Here is a 15,036-nt window from a genome sequence, read left to right as displayed (position 1 = left end):
TTTGAATCATGTATGATAACTTCATGGGTTGTCAATTTGGAGTTAATTTAAAAAATAAAATGAAGGAAATGCACACACGAGGGTGATGCTGCTGCCTACGTAACGTAACGATCACGGCTGTGCAGATGTGGTCCTACAGCCACATCTTGGCAGCGACGAGCGGCTGCTCCTAACTCCACTAACAAACACCTTTTCACCATGTCCACACGAATACGGTTTCGTTTGAAAGTGCAGATTTATTTATTTTGGGCCTTCCATCCACACCGAAACGTAGCTTTTGGAAACAAATGGCTAGAAAAGTCAGGTGTCCCAATACGTTTGTTCATATAATAGTGCAGGTGTTTAATAATGAAGCAAATGCAAACTAATTAATCCTAGGTCATATATTTTACAGGATGTAGCTTAAAAAAATAACGCGAAATAAAACTGATTTAAAAACGCAGCTAAACAGCTAAAACACGAATTTGTGAAAAAATATATACGCTAACAAATCTGTACAATAAAAAAATAAGTTAAAGTTTTAACAAGAAGTATAAATGCACTCGAGTTCCTATAAAAAAGAATAAAACACTGCAGTATGGCTCCTGGGGATCTTCGTTTCGGGGGCCTGGTCTCAGATGGTGTGAGGGGAAGTTCCTGTTCCATCATGAGCTAGAGGAATGAAACCACATGTAACAGTCAGGAGTTGAAAAGAAAAAAAAGTGTGTTACTGAATTAAACAGGAAGTGCGGTGTGTGTGTGAGACTGATCTTACCTGATGTCTTCTGGCTCAGGGTTGGTAGGACTGGAGTCTGGTTTCAGTACTGATTTCATCCTAATGCTCTCTGCAAGACAAACCAACACAAAATTAAGAATTACATGTGATGCTGAGAAAGTCACTATCTCCTCACACACACACACCTTGTAGCCAGCGGATCTGAGTTGCGGGCCCGTAGCCGCGCTCGTTCTTGGCGGCGATGCGGAACACGATGGCGGGACGGGCCGTGCAGTCGATGTACGCGTTACTCAGATTGGCAGCGTTCACTGTGCACGAGGTTTTGGCGCCGCGGTAAATGCGTATGAAGGTTGACTCTCCCGGCTTCTCCGAGCCGTTTCCTCGCGTCTTCTTCACCGCCAGGTACATGGAGTATTCCTGAATTTTCCCCGATGTGCTCGAGGGCGATTCCCATGTGATGTGCACCGAATCAGATGCCTGGACGAAAACGTATGCAAATTTAAACAATATCAATAGTAAAGGTCGACCGATTCATCAGTTTTGCTGATTATTTGGCACTGATAGTCGATGGCTGGAACTAGAGGCAAAAATGCATATAGATAGTTTTTCCGGGTTGCGCTATACAGTAAGAGAGTGGCCTCTAGAGGCGAATCAATGACATCACGTGCTGTTTTATTCATTTTGGTTTTTAATTATTTGGATTATTTACTTTTTGTATGTTTTAAATGCGTCTTATTTTCCTGAATATTTATTATTTTATATAATGAATGTATTCATATTTAGTTCATTTACCACATTTTTATGAGTCAGCTATTGGTATAATCGGTCGACCTCTAATTAACAGAACATACTGTAGATACTCTATATGAACAGTACTGGGTCACTCGACTTTTCCAGCCATTTGTGGTGCTTCCCCGAACTGTTCCCACAAACTTGGAGGCACACAATTGCAGTGTACGTCTTTGGATGCTGGTGCATGGAATTTCCCCTTAATTTAAACTAAAAGACCCAAACCCGTTCCAGCTCCATAAAGACTGTACCCCAGGCCTCCTCATCTACACCAGTACCTGACTTTTGTATCTGATTGAGCTCAATTCTCCACAAAATCTTGTGGAACATCATCTCAGAGGAGTGTAGGTTTTATTATAACAGTAAAATGAGGACTAAATGTAAAACGTCAAAAAGCACAAACGAATCTTACGCTCAGGTGTCCACAAACTTTTGTCCGTATAGTGTATTTCTGCATGAGCGGATGTACCTTGGTGATTTTGACAGCAGGAGGAGCTTCCGGGAATCCAGGACTGCACGTCTTAAATTCCCCGACGGGACTGAAGTCTCCTCGGCCGCAGCTGTTCAGGGCTGCCAGTCTGAAGCGGTAGGTAACGTTAGACGCGAGCTCCTGCTTATCTTGCCCTTCAAAGCTCTGAGGACTTTGAATCTTCAAATAGACAGAAATAAGAGAGAGATGTTAGTACTGAGTTGTTGTATAGTTCTGAAAATGTGGATCCTGTTCAAAGTCTGACCTCGGAATCATTGGAGATCTGGTCAGTGCTGCCGTTTTCAGATGGTAGGTAGTAGTTTGTGACCTCGGCGAAGTGGGTTTTAAAAATACCAACGTCGAACCACGCAGAGACTTCATTCTGCAGGGGATGGGACAGATTATTAGAATATAACTTACATTTATGACGTTTGGACGTGCAGAGGAGGGACATGGGGTATATCAGTAGGAGAATGCTGAGGATGGACCCTCCAGGAAGGAGGAAAAGATGAAGACCAAGGAGGAGGTTTATGGATGTGGTGAGGGAAGACATGCATGTAGTTGTTTTAAAAGAGGCAGATGTAGAGGACAGGGGGTATGGAGACTGTGGTGCCCCCTAATGGGAGAAGCCGAAAGAAGAAGACGACATTTATGGCATTTGGCAGAGTGACCTTATCCAGAGTGACTTACATTTCCCTTATTCATACAACTGAGCAGCGATGGGGTCAAGGGCCTTGCTCAGGAGCCCAGAAGTGGCAGCTTGATGTGATTGGGATTTGAACTCATGACCTTCAGATCCAAAGTCCAATGCCTTAACCACGAAGCTACCACCTCCCCCAGCATTTTACACAAAAACAAATACAGTGTAAATCTTTACCTGTTCTGAAGGAGTGGGTACGTTTTCAGGTTCTGAGGATTGAACAGAAAAACAAAACATTTGCTAATTTTTTAGAATATATATATATATATATATGTATATGTGTGTACACATAGACAAAAGTATTGGGACGCCTAACCTTCTCCAAAAGCTGGAGGCACACAAATTCTATAAGACGTCTTTGGATGCGGTATAATAAAATGTTCCCTTTACTTAAACTTGGAAACCCAAACCAGTTCCCTGTGCACAAAGTGAGCTCCTTTAAGATCTGGTTTAAATGGTTTGGAGAGGAAGATCCTGACTGGCCTGCTACAGAGCTCTGATCTCATCCCTACTGAACACTTTTGGATAAAATGCGAACGCTGACTGCACCCCAGGCCCCCTCACCTCACCTACATCTGTAATATATATATATATATATATATATATATATATATATATATATATATATATATATATATATATATATATCTTTTTGTGGTTCGTATCTCACAGCCTGGTTTATCGCGGAATTGCGTTTGCCACATAATTAATTCGTTTGGCTGATTTTTGCGGTCTCTTGTGGAGAGCACCATATAACAAAAAAACTTATAGGGAATTGTTTTTATAGTGTTTTATGTTGAAATAGTAAAATTTATTAATAATAATATAATTATTAGTTATAAAATGAAGTAAAATGGTAATATAGTTCAGTACTGTATATATAAAAGAGCATTTTTGGGGTGGGGTCCGTTTATCGCAGTTTTTCGTTTATCTCGAGTGGTTTTGGAGGCCTCTCCTCAGTGCAAAACCAATAGAAGCCCACTGAAGGACTCTGGAACATGATTCTCTGGACTGATGAAACCAATATTTAACTGTTTGGGGTCAATTATAAATGTTATGTCTGGAGGAAACCAGGCACCGGTCATCACCTGCCCAAAAACCATCCCAAAAATGAAGCATGGTGGTGGCAGAATCATGCTGTGCGGATGTATTTTCCGCAGCAGGAACTGGGCAACTGGTCAGGGTCGATGGAAAACTGAATGAAGTAAAGTACTGAGATCTCAATAAAAGCCTGTTCCACTGCACTCAGTACCTCTGGGCTGAAAGTTCACCTACAATGACAACAACCCTGAACACAGCTAAGACAACACAGGAGTGGATTAGGGACGACTCTGTCAATGTCCTAGAGTGGCCCAGCCTGAACCGTGACCTGAAACTTATTGAACACATCTCTGGAGAGACCTGAACGTAGCAGTTTATGATGCTCCCAATCCAACCTGTCCCAGTTTGAGAGGATTTGCCCTAAAGAATGGCAAAAAACCCACTAATCCAGGTGTGTAAAGACTCGAGAGTGGAATTGCTGCCAAAGAGGCTTCAACTAAGTTCTGAGTAAAAGGTCTAAGGAGCTTCTGCTTTGGATTTGTTGAGATTTAGTCCTATTCTTCTTACTCACTTCTTCAGTTTTGGGTCTCAAAGCAGCTGAACGCTGCCTGTTTACTGTCAGTATTGACACAATACAATCAGATACCTGAGCTCTGGTGAAACCATGACTACAGAATAAAAACCAATTAAAGCATGAACGTGAGGAAGTTACCAGGTTCGTCTGCGCCGATTTCGACTTTATCTGTGGTCTCTGTTCTGGTTTCACCTCCACCAGCACTGTTCTGTGGAAAAGAACACAAATGGTTGTCATTTCAAGGCATTTCATTCTACAGCAGTTTAATATATTTCACATTATTACACCACATTTTATTATATAAATGTGTGTGCAGTGTGTTTGAATGAACCCCTGATTGAAGGTGATGAGAAAGTTCACTCTCAGCTCCAGACAATCTGTGTGCGGTCGTCTTGGTCCATTTTCGAGCGAACTTTACCACAGTTTTCTCATGATAGCAGTAAGAAAGTGATTTTTTTTTTTTTACAAATGTGAGCTGCTAGTCTGAGACCCGAGGCACAAACTGAACCAAAAATGCCAATTGTTGAGTCCATAGAGGAAAATAATTTGACTATTTATTCACGAAACAGAGCAGGAGTTTTGTTATTTATACTGAAATTTAACATTTTTTACTGAATTTACAAAATCAGACACAGACATGCTGCTTTTTCCACTGGGATCTCCAAAAAGCGATTCCTCTTGTTCAGACGAGTGCTTTGAGATGTCACATGTCTGTGTTTCCTGTTATTATCTACGGTATCGAGTGTATTTTTCATCCATTTTTAAACATTTCTTGAGTTGTGAGATTTTTCATACCTACAGCAAAGGATCTACAATCTCATGTAAGCCTGTAAGAGAATGAATGTTTGCTGTGGAGCTCCAACCTGTAGCGCTGATCTCTCGTGGTTTCCATTTCCGCCTCCATGGGACGACTCCGACTCTGGAGGAAAATACTTCAGTTAGTGTCTTGCCAAGGGAAGCAAATTATTGAGTTTCTACAGAAGGCTTGGGCTCAGGGGGACTGCAGGAGCAGTAATTGATTGTGGCGGGTTGTTCGGACAGAAATGATGGTGCATAAGTAGGTCAGGTAGTTCGAGGAACGGGTTTTGCTTTCATTGTTTAAAATACAAAAGAAATGCAGGTAGAAAGGAAACGAGGCTCTCGCAGGCAGGAGAACGTAAACAGTGACAAAGAAATGAACATAACAAAAACAGGACTACTCCAGGCTGCATTGTAGGTAGCTAACGTGACTAGCAAACACAAAGAGAAAGTTGACAAGGGACACCACACGCCCTTTAACCTAGAGACGTGAACTAGCAAAAAAGGGGGCATCAAGCTTCAGCTTTAAAACAATAGGCCCCGCCTCTTCTGTTCATGCTCTTGTCTGCTGATTGGTCGATTCTGAGTTATAATTGACTCTAGGCTCAACCAATAGCTGAACAGCACACAGGAGACAAAGACAGAGGAAAAGAAGCAGAGACAAAGACAACACTGGACACATTACTGGCATGAAGCGTCTTTAGAGGCTCCTCCCCCTCCGTGAGACTGCTGGGTGGAGTCGAGGTAGTTGGCGAATCAGAGGCCTGCTTTTGTGATGATGGAGGAGGAGCAACATACTGCAACTGCAGCAGGTAGCAGTCAGCTGCAGGTAAAGGGTGCCAGGCTACGTGCAGCATGTTGATCGTGGACTTGACCAAATACACAGCACCTGGTGTTGCTGGTTTCTCTGCACACACACACACACACACACACACACACACACACACACACACACACACACACACACACACACACACACACACACACACACACACACACACACACACACACACACACACACACACACACACACACACACACACACACACACACACACACACACACACACGAAGAGAGGGATGAGAAATGTAATACCAGGAGCAAACCTGTATTTCTTATTATTTTTGGTAATAATTATTTTTCAGTAAATATAGTGCATACACAAATTTTAAGTATTCAAACAGTTATAAATTGTACTTTTTATCTAAATGGTAAAGACTCAGCTCTGGATATAGTGCTGTCCAGAATTATTGGCACCCTTTATAAAAAAAAGAAGAAAATACTAGTACTTATCAAACACCACCTAAAAATAATATCTATATATTATATAAAATAAATATCTATTATTAAATAAAATAAAAAAAATTTAATAAATGTGAAAACAAAAATAAAGGTAATCAGATCTACTGTGATAAAGATTTACACTACGATTATTTGCTCATATTTAGAAGGTGTCATTAAATATGTAGGGTGCTGTAACTATAAGAAAGAAAGGCCTGCTGTACTATACGATATAAATTTGTGCTCATTTACATATTATACAGTAATATACACGTGATTATTTAACATTAGTCTTATGTTTAATATTGATTATGACAGGTTCTATTAGTGCTTAAACAATACTAAACAGAATGTTCACACACACAACAACCTCTCAGCTCCTCTACAGTCTGCACTGTGCACTAAACCAAGACTGAATTCACCTGTTTCCAAATACCACAGGTCTTTGAAGCACACTTGGTAGTTTCGGGTTTTGCGATAACCGTCTCGTCCACTCCACATGTAGAGGCGAGTGCCGATGGACACGCCGCAGTGACCGGCGCGAGCTTTCGGCCAGCACGTGTGCTCGTTCTCTTCTTCCTGCTCTACAGATGTGCCTGACTGCCAGTGCTGTCGGCTCTCGGGGTTCAGACGTCGCCACGTCATCGTGTCTTAAAGGCAGATTAAAAATAAAAAGGTTTATAAGGAATCATTGCGCAGCGATTCTGAGGCTGTGGAACATAAATTCTTTCAAAAATAGTCTGAGGTTTGTGTGAAAGTAAATCTCTCGGCCAAAAGTTTTAGGACACCCGACTTTTTACGAAACTGTTACCACATAATAGTAGACACACAATTGGATGTATGAAATCTTCCCTTCGCTAGGAGACCCAAAACCTGTTCCAGCATGATAAAGCCCATGTGCACAAAACCAGCTCTCTGAAGATCTGCTCTACAAGGGTTGGAGTGGAAGATCTCTTGCTATAGAGCTCTGAATCCAACCCTATTGAAGCCTTCTCACCTCACCTATGGATCTCCATAAGCACACTTTAATATCTAGTGAAACATCTGAGATATGGAGCGTGTGTGAGCATGGAGTTAAATAAACGTGATAGTGCCGCATCATAAAATGGTCAGCTGTAAGAATTTGGTGTGAGGTCCATACCGAGGTTTAGCACTGAGGTAGAGTTCGTACAGATCCCTTCTGCTCCTCCGGCGTTCTTCTCTGTGGCAGGAATCCAGCCGCCAAACACGTACATCCTTCACAAAAAGGAGAGAGAGATAGCTGAGAAGGTTTTATCCAAATAGGTTTTACGAGAGACATGTGCGTGTTCCTTTTGTTTCAAGTGACAAATTCGATTATGTAACTGTCTGAAAACCGAACAAATCTCTGAATGATGTTCCAAAAATTCTTCCTTAGCATGAAGAACAGATTTACACAATCTCTCTGCAAATATTTTGCTGTTTCACTTGTCCAAGTTGTTCTCCACTAGTTGGAGATTTTCTTCTTCATCTCAGAGCAGTTCAGTAAGATTAAGGTGTGGTGACTGGGCAGGACATGATAGATTTCACTCCAGACGTCTGTCTGCTCTCTAAATAACACTCAGACGTGCGCTTCGGCTCATCGTCTTGCTGTACGGTGAAGTCGGTATCAATGAGCCGCAGTCCAGACGGAACTGCATGGTGCTAAAGTGTGGAATGGGAGACATGTTGTATCGGGATTCCTTTCACTTTCCAGAAACTTCTCTGCTCCAAAACAACCCAGAACTATTAAACTTCCACCTCCTTGTGTGACTGTGGAGGTGAGGTAGTCTGATCACATCTTCTCTCCAGTTCTTACACAAGTGCTTCTAGTAGAGACAAAAATGTCCCTTTTGGACTTTCATCCACTCATTCACTGTCCAAGTCTTGTGTATTTGCTTTTAACCAAAGTTTGTTGCATGGAAACAAAAAGGAACATCCACATGTCACAAAAAAAACCCATAAAAGACTAAGATTATAGTGGCCTCCATTATTATTATTATTATTAATTGGGGTATAAATATGAGGTAACACATTTTTAATAATAAAAATATGCCAATTTCTACCATCAGGACAATAAGTCAAGTGGACATGCTATGAAAGCGTGTGCCTGTATCGCCTCGACGCCGACGTGAAGATGGTTTAAGTGCCCAAAAACATCTCCAAGAATCACAGCTAGAGAACTGCAGAAGTGTTTTTGCATCTTGTGGTCAGAAAGTAGCACATTTACCCAGAGTGCCAATATTATTAAAGGGCAATAAATATATATATGCAAAGCAGGAGAAATTGAATAATGAGTATACAGGAGGGGAAAAAAGGAAGTAAAAGCGAAGAGTTCATTACTGGTTTCCAATCAGATTTGAAGAGTGTTGACTTCTGGGTAAAGGACAGGGTCCTGCTGTTTTAGGTACCGACCACGTCATGGTGTCTGAAAGAGAAATACACCAGTGAAGACACAAATAAAGAGTGAATAGGAAGATCTGTATTTATTCAGGCATGAAACAAAACAAAAAAAAGATTACACACTATAAGACTGCAGTGACGTGCGGTCAGGTCCAGTAAATCCTTCTCTGCTGGTCTACACACTATCAGAAGCACTGACCTACATTTACAACATAAATTCTAATATTTGTTCCATGAAATTGTATTAATTTATTCCCAAAAGTTTATTCTCTTCATGTCGTAGCGTTTCTCTCGGCTGCACTGCTTCCAGTACGTGTGTTAGATTTTTTGTCCAATCAGATTTCAGTCTCTATGTGCTTTCATGTCAATCTAATCTGCTCAGGGCCTTCAGAGTCAGTACTGCTGGACTTTTTACCACAGACTCCTTAGTAAACACCTCTGTTTTTTTAACCAATCAGATTTCAGATTCTCCTCACAGGGCAGCTCGCTGGCCCAGAATAGCGTCAGCATTTTTCCGTCTTCTGATTGGTTGCTCAGAGGGAAACTGTTACAGCCGAGTTCGACTGGCAAAACACGTGTGTAGCTGCACACATTAATACATCTGAGTTAGACTTTTTTTATGCCTACAGAGGAAGAGAGATTGATTTGGTCTCAGACATACTTAAAAATACATTTAGAAGAAAAGATAGACATGATGAGGAGGTCGGCCAACTCCGAAGCTAGCTAGCGTGTCTCAGCCCGGGAAAGGGTTTGTTCTCCACTTCCAGACCAGTGAATACGAGCGGTACCACTGGATTACAGCCTCTGAGGAGCGCTGCACATTATGAGTCTGCATCTCTGGTGAGTAGGTTGTATTTTATTTTCATTTTTAATGTTTGTCATGTTATTATACAAATATTGGTTCTGAACTGCTTCAGATGTTGTAGGTGCACAGTTGTGGTTGTAGTGTAGAGGTTTGGAGTCTTAACTGGGTTTCTTGCTTTAGTAAAATGGTTTTCACCTCAATATGTGAAATGTTTCTCTGTAATGCCATGCATTGTTATATTGCGTTTTTGTATTTTATTGATGGTTTAAATAAGTGTGACGTGATAGTGGCGGTATTAAGACGTGGATTAAGTCGGATACGTCCCCACTGAAAGCCCAGGAACCAAATGCACCGCCCGACACTGTAAGACTCGACATTCTGAGTGGTGAAGTGAGGAACACTGATGAGCTCTTAATCATGGCACCTTTTAGTGAGTGGATTTATTCATTAGGCAGCAAGTGAACATTTTGTTCTTAAAGTTGATGTTGGAAGCAGGAAAAATGGGCGATTTTGGATTTGATCGAGTTTGAAAAATTGTGACTTCTAGACGACTGGGTCAGAGCTTCTCCAAAACTGCAGGGGTCGTGGGCGGCCGAGGCTCACTGATCCAACAGACGAGCTCCTGTAGCTCAAACTGCTAAAGAAGTTTATTCTGTTAATGTTCCATGGGTCAGGAGTGTTTCAGCAGCAAAAAAGGGGGAGCAGCAAAATATTAGGCAGGTGGTCATAATTTTATGCCTGATTGTGTATATATTTAAAAAAATTACCTCAGGAAGTTATACTGAAAGCTTACCGATATCCAGCTGCCACAGATCTGCTAGTCTGTTCCCGCACATGCCCCCAAATATATAAAGTTTTGGGGAGCTGCCACTCTTTCCGCTGTACGTCACGCATGTGTGAGACTCCCGGGCTGATGGACCCCCTCCGTTAGTCTCTGGGACGATCCAGGCTTTGACTCCTGACTGCGTCTGAAGCTCCAGCTCATAGAAATCATCCAAGTATCTGCAGAGTGTCACAAGCAGATCAAACTGAGGATGAACTGATCCAATACTCACTGAAATTTTACTGCGCTGTAATTTATATATACACACGACAAAAAGTCTGTTTGTGTTCGGTGACTCTGCTGCAGCTCCTCAGGTCACGTGAAAGTCTACGATGGGTTTCTGAGTCACGTTATAACAATTATACACAAATAACACATTTTTTTAGCTTTCTTTGTTCCTATACTTTGATACACGTTTAACTGCTTTTGCTGATAGTTTTAAAAATGGATACTAGATAAAAAAACATACAATCATAACGCTTCATTTAAAATAGCATGAAACTTTATAAGAAAAAAAAAGTACTGAATCATGAAAATGTCAAAGGAAACAAATAAATATATTAATTAATAAATATAATTATATAACTAATAAATTCTATATAATAAATATAATATAGAGCTTTAGCGCGTAGTGTCAGTGATTCACCTCTAGTGGCCGCTCTCGTCACGACAGCGGACCACTGGAAAAACTATCCGCAGATAGTTCCAGCAATCAATTATCTGTACCGATTAATCGGCCAACCTCTAGTTGGAGGCACATAATTGTATCGGATGCTGGAACATGAAATATTCTTTTCACTTGAACTAGGAGACCCAAATCTGTTCCAACATCTGATCCAATGCTTTCCGGTTGGAAGATCTTCTGCTATAGAGCTACAACCCTATTGAACGTGATGATTGTGAATGCTGACTGCACCCCAGACCTCCTCACTTCCTCACCTACATCACCATGTGACTTCATTAACACCCTTGTGGCTGAATGAATCTGCGATCTTCTCAGAAGAGTGAATGTTATTATAACAGCAAAGGATGACTGAATATGGAATGAGTTGTACACAAAGTAATCTTATGGTCAAATGTACACAAACTTTTGTCCATGCAGTGTACGTTCCTGATTGTTGAAGTATCCTAGTATCCTAGACGGAAGTTTTTTTTTGAGGAACTCTGGGAAACCTTTCATTTTAAACACCAATAAAGACTCACCGGGGCACGTTGCCATTTGGGTCTTCACTATCGTTGGCTAGCCCTCCGAACAGGTAGCACTTGTTGCCATGGAGAGTGAAGCTGTGACCCAGACGAGGGCAGGGAGGTGAAGCGTTCTTCGGTGGCCGTGGCTTTAGCTTCTTCCACAGCCAGCGACTGGCCTACAATAATAAAACAGCAGGAGCTCAGCATTTTTGTGTTCCATATAATGCTGATGTTCTTCTCTTCATGAGCGAATGTGCTGTAACCTGCAGTTCGTAGAGATTGTTGCTGTATTGTCCAAACTCCACCATTCCTCCAAACACCAGGATGCGTGTGCCTTCACATACCAACCCGTGTGCAGCACAGCCGGGCGGGATGTCTCCTCTCACTGCTGGGAGGAACCACTGTCTGGAAACTAAAGGCACGGGAGAGAAGGAAAGAAAGGTGTGTGCGTGCGAGTCTGTTAGTATTTTCAGCCTCACAGATCCATCCATCCATCCATCCATCCATCCACAAACTGACCAACAGACCCAAATCCATCCATCCATCCATCCATCCACAAACTGAGCCACAGACTCAAATCCATCCATCAACCCATCCATCAACCCATCCATCAACCCATCCATCAACCCATCTATCTATCTATCTATCTATCTATCTATCTATCTATCTATCTATCTATCTATCTATCTATCTATCCATCCATCCATCCATCCATCCATCCATCCATCCATCCACAAACTGACCCACAGACTCAAATCCATCCATCAACCCATCTATCAACCCATCTATCAACCCATCTATCAACCCATCTATCTATCTATCTATCTATCTATCTATCTATCTATCTATCTATCTATCTATCTATCCATCCATCCATCCACAAACTGACCCACAGACTCAAATCCATCCATCAACCCATCCATCTATCTATCTATCTATCCATCCATCCATCCATCCATCCATCCATCCACAAACTGACTCACAGACACAAATCCATCCATCCAACTGACCTATAGACCCTAATCAATCAATCCATCAACCCATACCCCCCCCCTCCATCCTTCCATCCATCCATTATTCAAACACAAAGTGACCCACTACCCATCCATACATACACTGACCCATAGACCAGCCCACCTATTTACAGGTAAAGGAAATCTATAAAAGCCTTTTTCATGAATAAAATATCTACACACAAACCGATCGATCTATCTATCAATTATTATTTATGACGGCTTTCGGTAATGTTATAATCAATATTGACAGTGATTGGTATCGGACCGATAATAGTATACAGCAATAAATCGTATCGCACATCCAGCGCACAAACTTTCTTTAACACCGCCCTGAAAGCGGCCGCGTCCTCAACCGCGTCCTGTTGGAGACGTAGTGCACTAGATAGTGTACAGACGCCGTTATTATTATATACACCATGTAGGGAGTAGGGCGCAGTTTGGGATTTGAGCTCCCTTCAGTTACACTTTCCCAAAACTACTCAACCAAACGAACCGGTACAGAAGCAGAAACCCCCTCCTTCCGCCCTGGTGTGCGCTCATACCGGTGTTATAAACATGCAGCTCCTCCGCTATGCCCTCATTTCCCCCACCGAACACCACCACCATCTCCCGGATCGCCGCCGCTCGGTGTCCGTGTCTTGCCCGGGGCACGGGGCCGTTGAATGCCTGCACGCGCCTCCACAGAGGAGCCTCGGTTCCCATCATTACAGAAAAAACAACAACAACAACAACAACAACAAAAAAACCAACAACAATAATATTATTATTTATTTTTTAACCCAATGAAAAAGCACCGCCGGTGAACGCTGCATCGCACCCTGCAGGTCTGCCCTGGACACCGCGCCGCCGCTCTCAACCGGGACGCGTCTCAAATCAACCGGCGTTCACTCGCTTTACCCCCTTACTCATTTTACCACAAAAAACCCCGCCTCTCCGAGATGTTTCATTTTCGATCTAAATCTTTATAACATTTCTAAAGTTGCTCGAAAGATCCTGCTGAAATAACAAGACCAGTTATAATGTAAAAGCAAGGGAAAGTAAGGAAAGACACATTGATGAATTGAATTGACACGCACCCACTCTTCTTCTTATGTATTGTGATTCCTGCAACTTTCTTGTTTAGCGCCCTTGTGTGGCCATTTACAGAATAACTCAATGTAATTAAAATGGAGGACAATTGACTCAAGAAAAAATAAACAAATAAATATACATACAAAAAAGATAGATAAATTAACATGCAAAATAAGCGAAAACAATTGCATGAATCAATGTTGATTAAGAGAAATCTATAAAGGTTTTTTCATGAGTAAATTTTTTTTATCTATCTATCTATCTATCTATCTATCTATCTATCTATCTATCTATCTATCTATCTATCTATCTATCTATCTATCTATCTATCTATCTATCTATCTATCTATCTATCTATCCTTCTTTTGGCTTCTCCCATTAGGGGGCGCCACAGCAGATCATCTGTCTCCATACCCCACTGTCCTCTACATCTGCCTTCTTCAAACCAACTACCTGCATGTCTTCCTTCACCACATCCATAAAGCGCCTCCTTTGTCTTCCTCTTTTCCTCCTTCCTGGTGGCTCCATCCTTAGCATTCTCCTACCGATATACCCCGTATCCCTCTTCTGCACATGTCCAAATCATCTCAATCTCGCCTCCCTGCACCTTCTCCACTTCTTCTCCCTGCAACCGCACCCCTCCACTGCCCTCCCTCTCATTCACACACACAGACTCTGTCTTACTCCTACTGACTTTCATTCCCCTTCTCTCCAGCGTGTACCTCCACCTCTCCAGGCTCTTCTCCACCTGCTCCCTACTCTCACCACAAATAACAATATCATCTACAAACATCATAGTCCAGGGAGACTCCTGTCTGACCTCATCCGTCAACCTGTCCATCACCACTGCTAACAGGAAAGGGCTCAGGGCCGATCCTTGATGCAGTCCAACCTCCACCTTGAACCAGTCTGTCGTTTCTTCTGCACACTTCAGTGAAGAGTCTCGGAATGGCACCTGTACACAATTTCACACCGCATACAAATACAATACAACCTGCAAAATACAGGGGGACAACAGGACAACGACCCTAAAAACACATCCAAGATAACAAAGAAGGGACTACAGGACGACTCTGTGAATGTCCTTGAGTGGCTCACCCTGAGTCTAGATTTGAACCTGATTGAACATCTCTGGAAATCTGAAAATGGCTGTGCACCGATGCTCCCCAAACCGATGGAGCTTAAGAGGTTCTGCAAAGAAGAATGGGAGAAACTGCCCCAAAACAGAGTCAAACACAAAAAGACTTGAGGCTGCAACTGGTGCCAAAGAAGCTTCAACAATGTATTGAGCAAAAGTAAGTTTTAAATATTATCAAAACAAAAAAAAAATTTGCAAAGATTTCAAAAACACTTCTTTCACATCATC

General features: G+C 42.0%; 1 protein-coding gene across 1 annotated transcript; it reads right to left on the bottom strand.

Moving 5' to 3' along the window:
• Positions 1-216: 216 nt before the first annotated feature.
• Positions 217-13,685, bottom strand: hcfc2 (host cell factor C2). The gene is made up of 16 exons (XM_083527989.1): positions 13,142-13,685; positions 11,847-11,995; positions 11,599-11,759; positions 10,366-10,574; positions 8,708-8,792; positions 7,509-7,603; positions 6,790-7,017; positions 5,767-5,993; positions 5,152-5,205; positions 4,427-4,496; positions 2,851-2,882; positions 2,239-2,355; positions 1,974-2,153; positions 901-1,192; positions 755-824; positions 217-651 (listed from the first exon to the last, which is right to left on the bottom strand). Exons 1-16 carry the CDS (start codon positions 13,302-13,304, stop codon positions 645-647), a joined length of 2,139 nt encoding a protein of 712 aa, XP_083384115.1. The 5' UTR covers positions 13,305-13,685; the 3' UTR covers positions 217-644.
• Between the last annotated feature and the right edge of the window lie 1,351 nt (positions 13,686-15,036).

The sequence above is a fragment of the Silurus aristotelis genome (genome assembly GCF_946808225.1).
Source record: "Silurus aristotelis genome assembly, chromosome: 24".
Lineage (NCBI taxonomy): Eukaryota > Metazoa > Chordata > Actinopteri > Siluriformes > Siluridae > Silurus > Silurus aristotelis.
Note: the sequence above shows the minus strand (reverse complement) of the source record. Positions and strands in the feature narration are given on the sequence as shown.

Coding starts and splice junctions, on each gene's coding strand:
- hcfc2 (XM_083527989.1), bottom strand. CDS start 13,304: ATGATGGGAACCGAGGCTCCTCTGTGGAGGCGCGTGCAGGCATTCAAC. Junction 7,018..7,508: donor TACCTCAGTGCTAAACCTCG/GTATGGACCTCA, acceptor TCTGCCTTTAAG/ACACGATGACGTGGCGACGT. Junction 2,883..4,426: donor AATCGGCGCAGACGAACCTG/GTAACTTCCTCA, acceptor TTCAATCCTCAG/AACCTGAAAACGTACCCACT.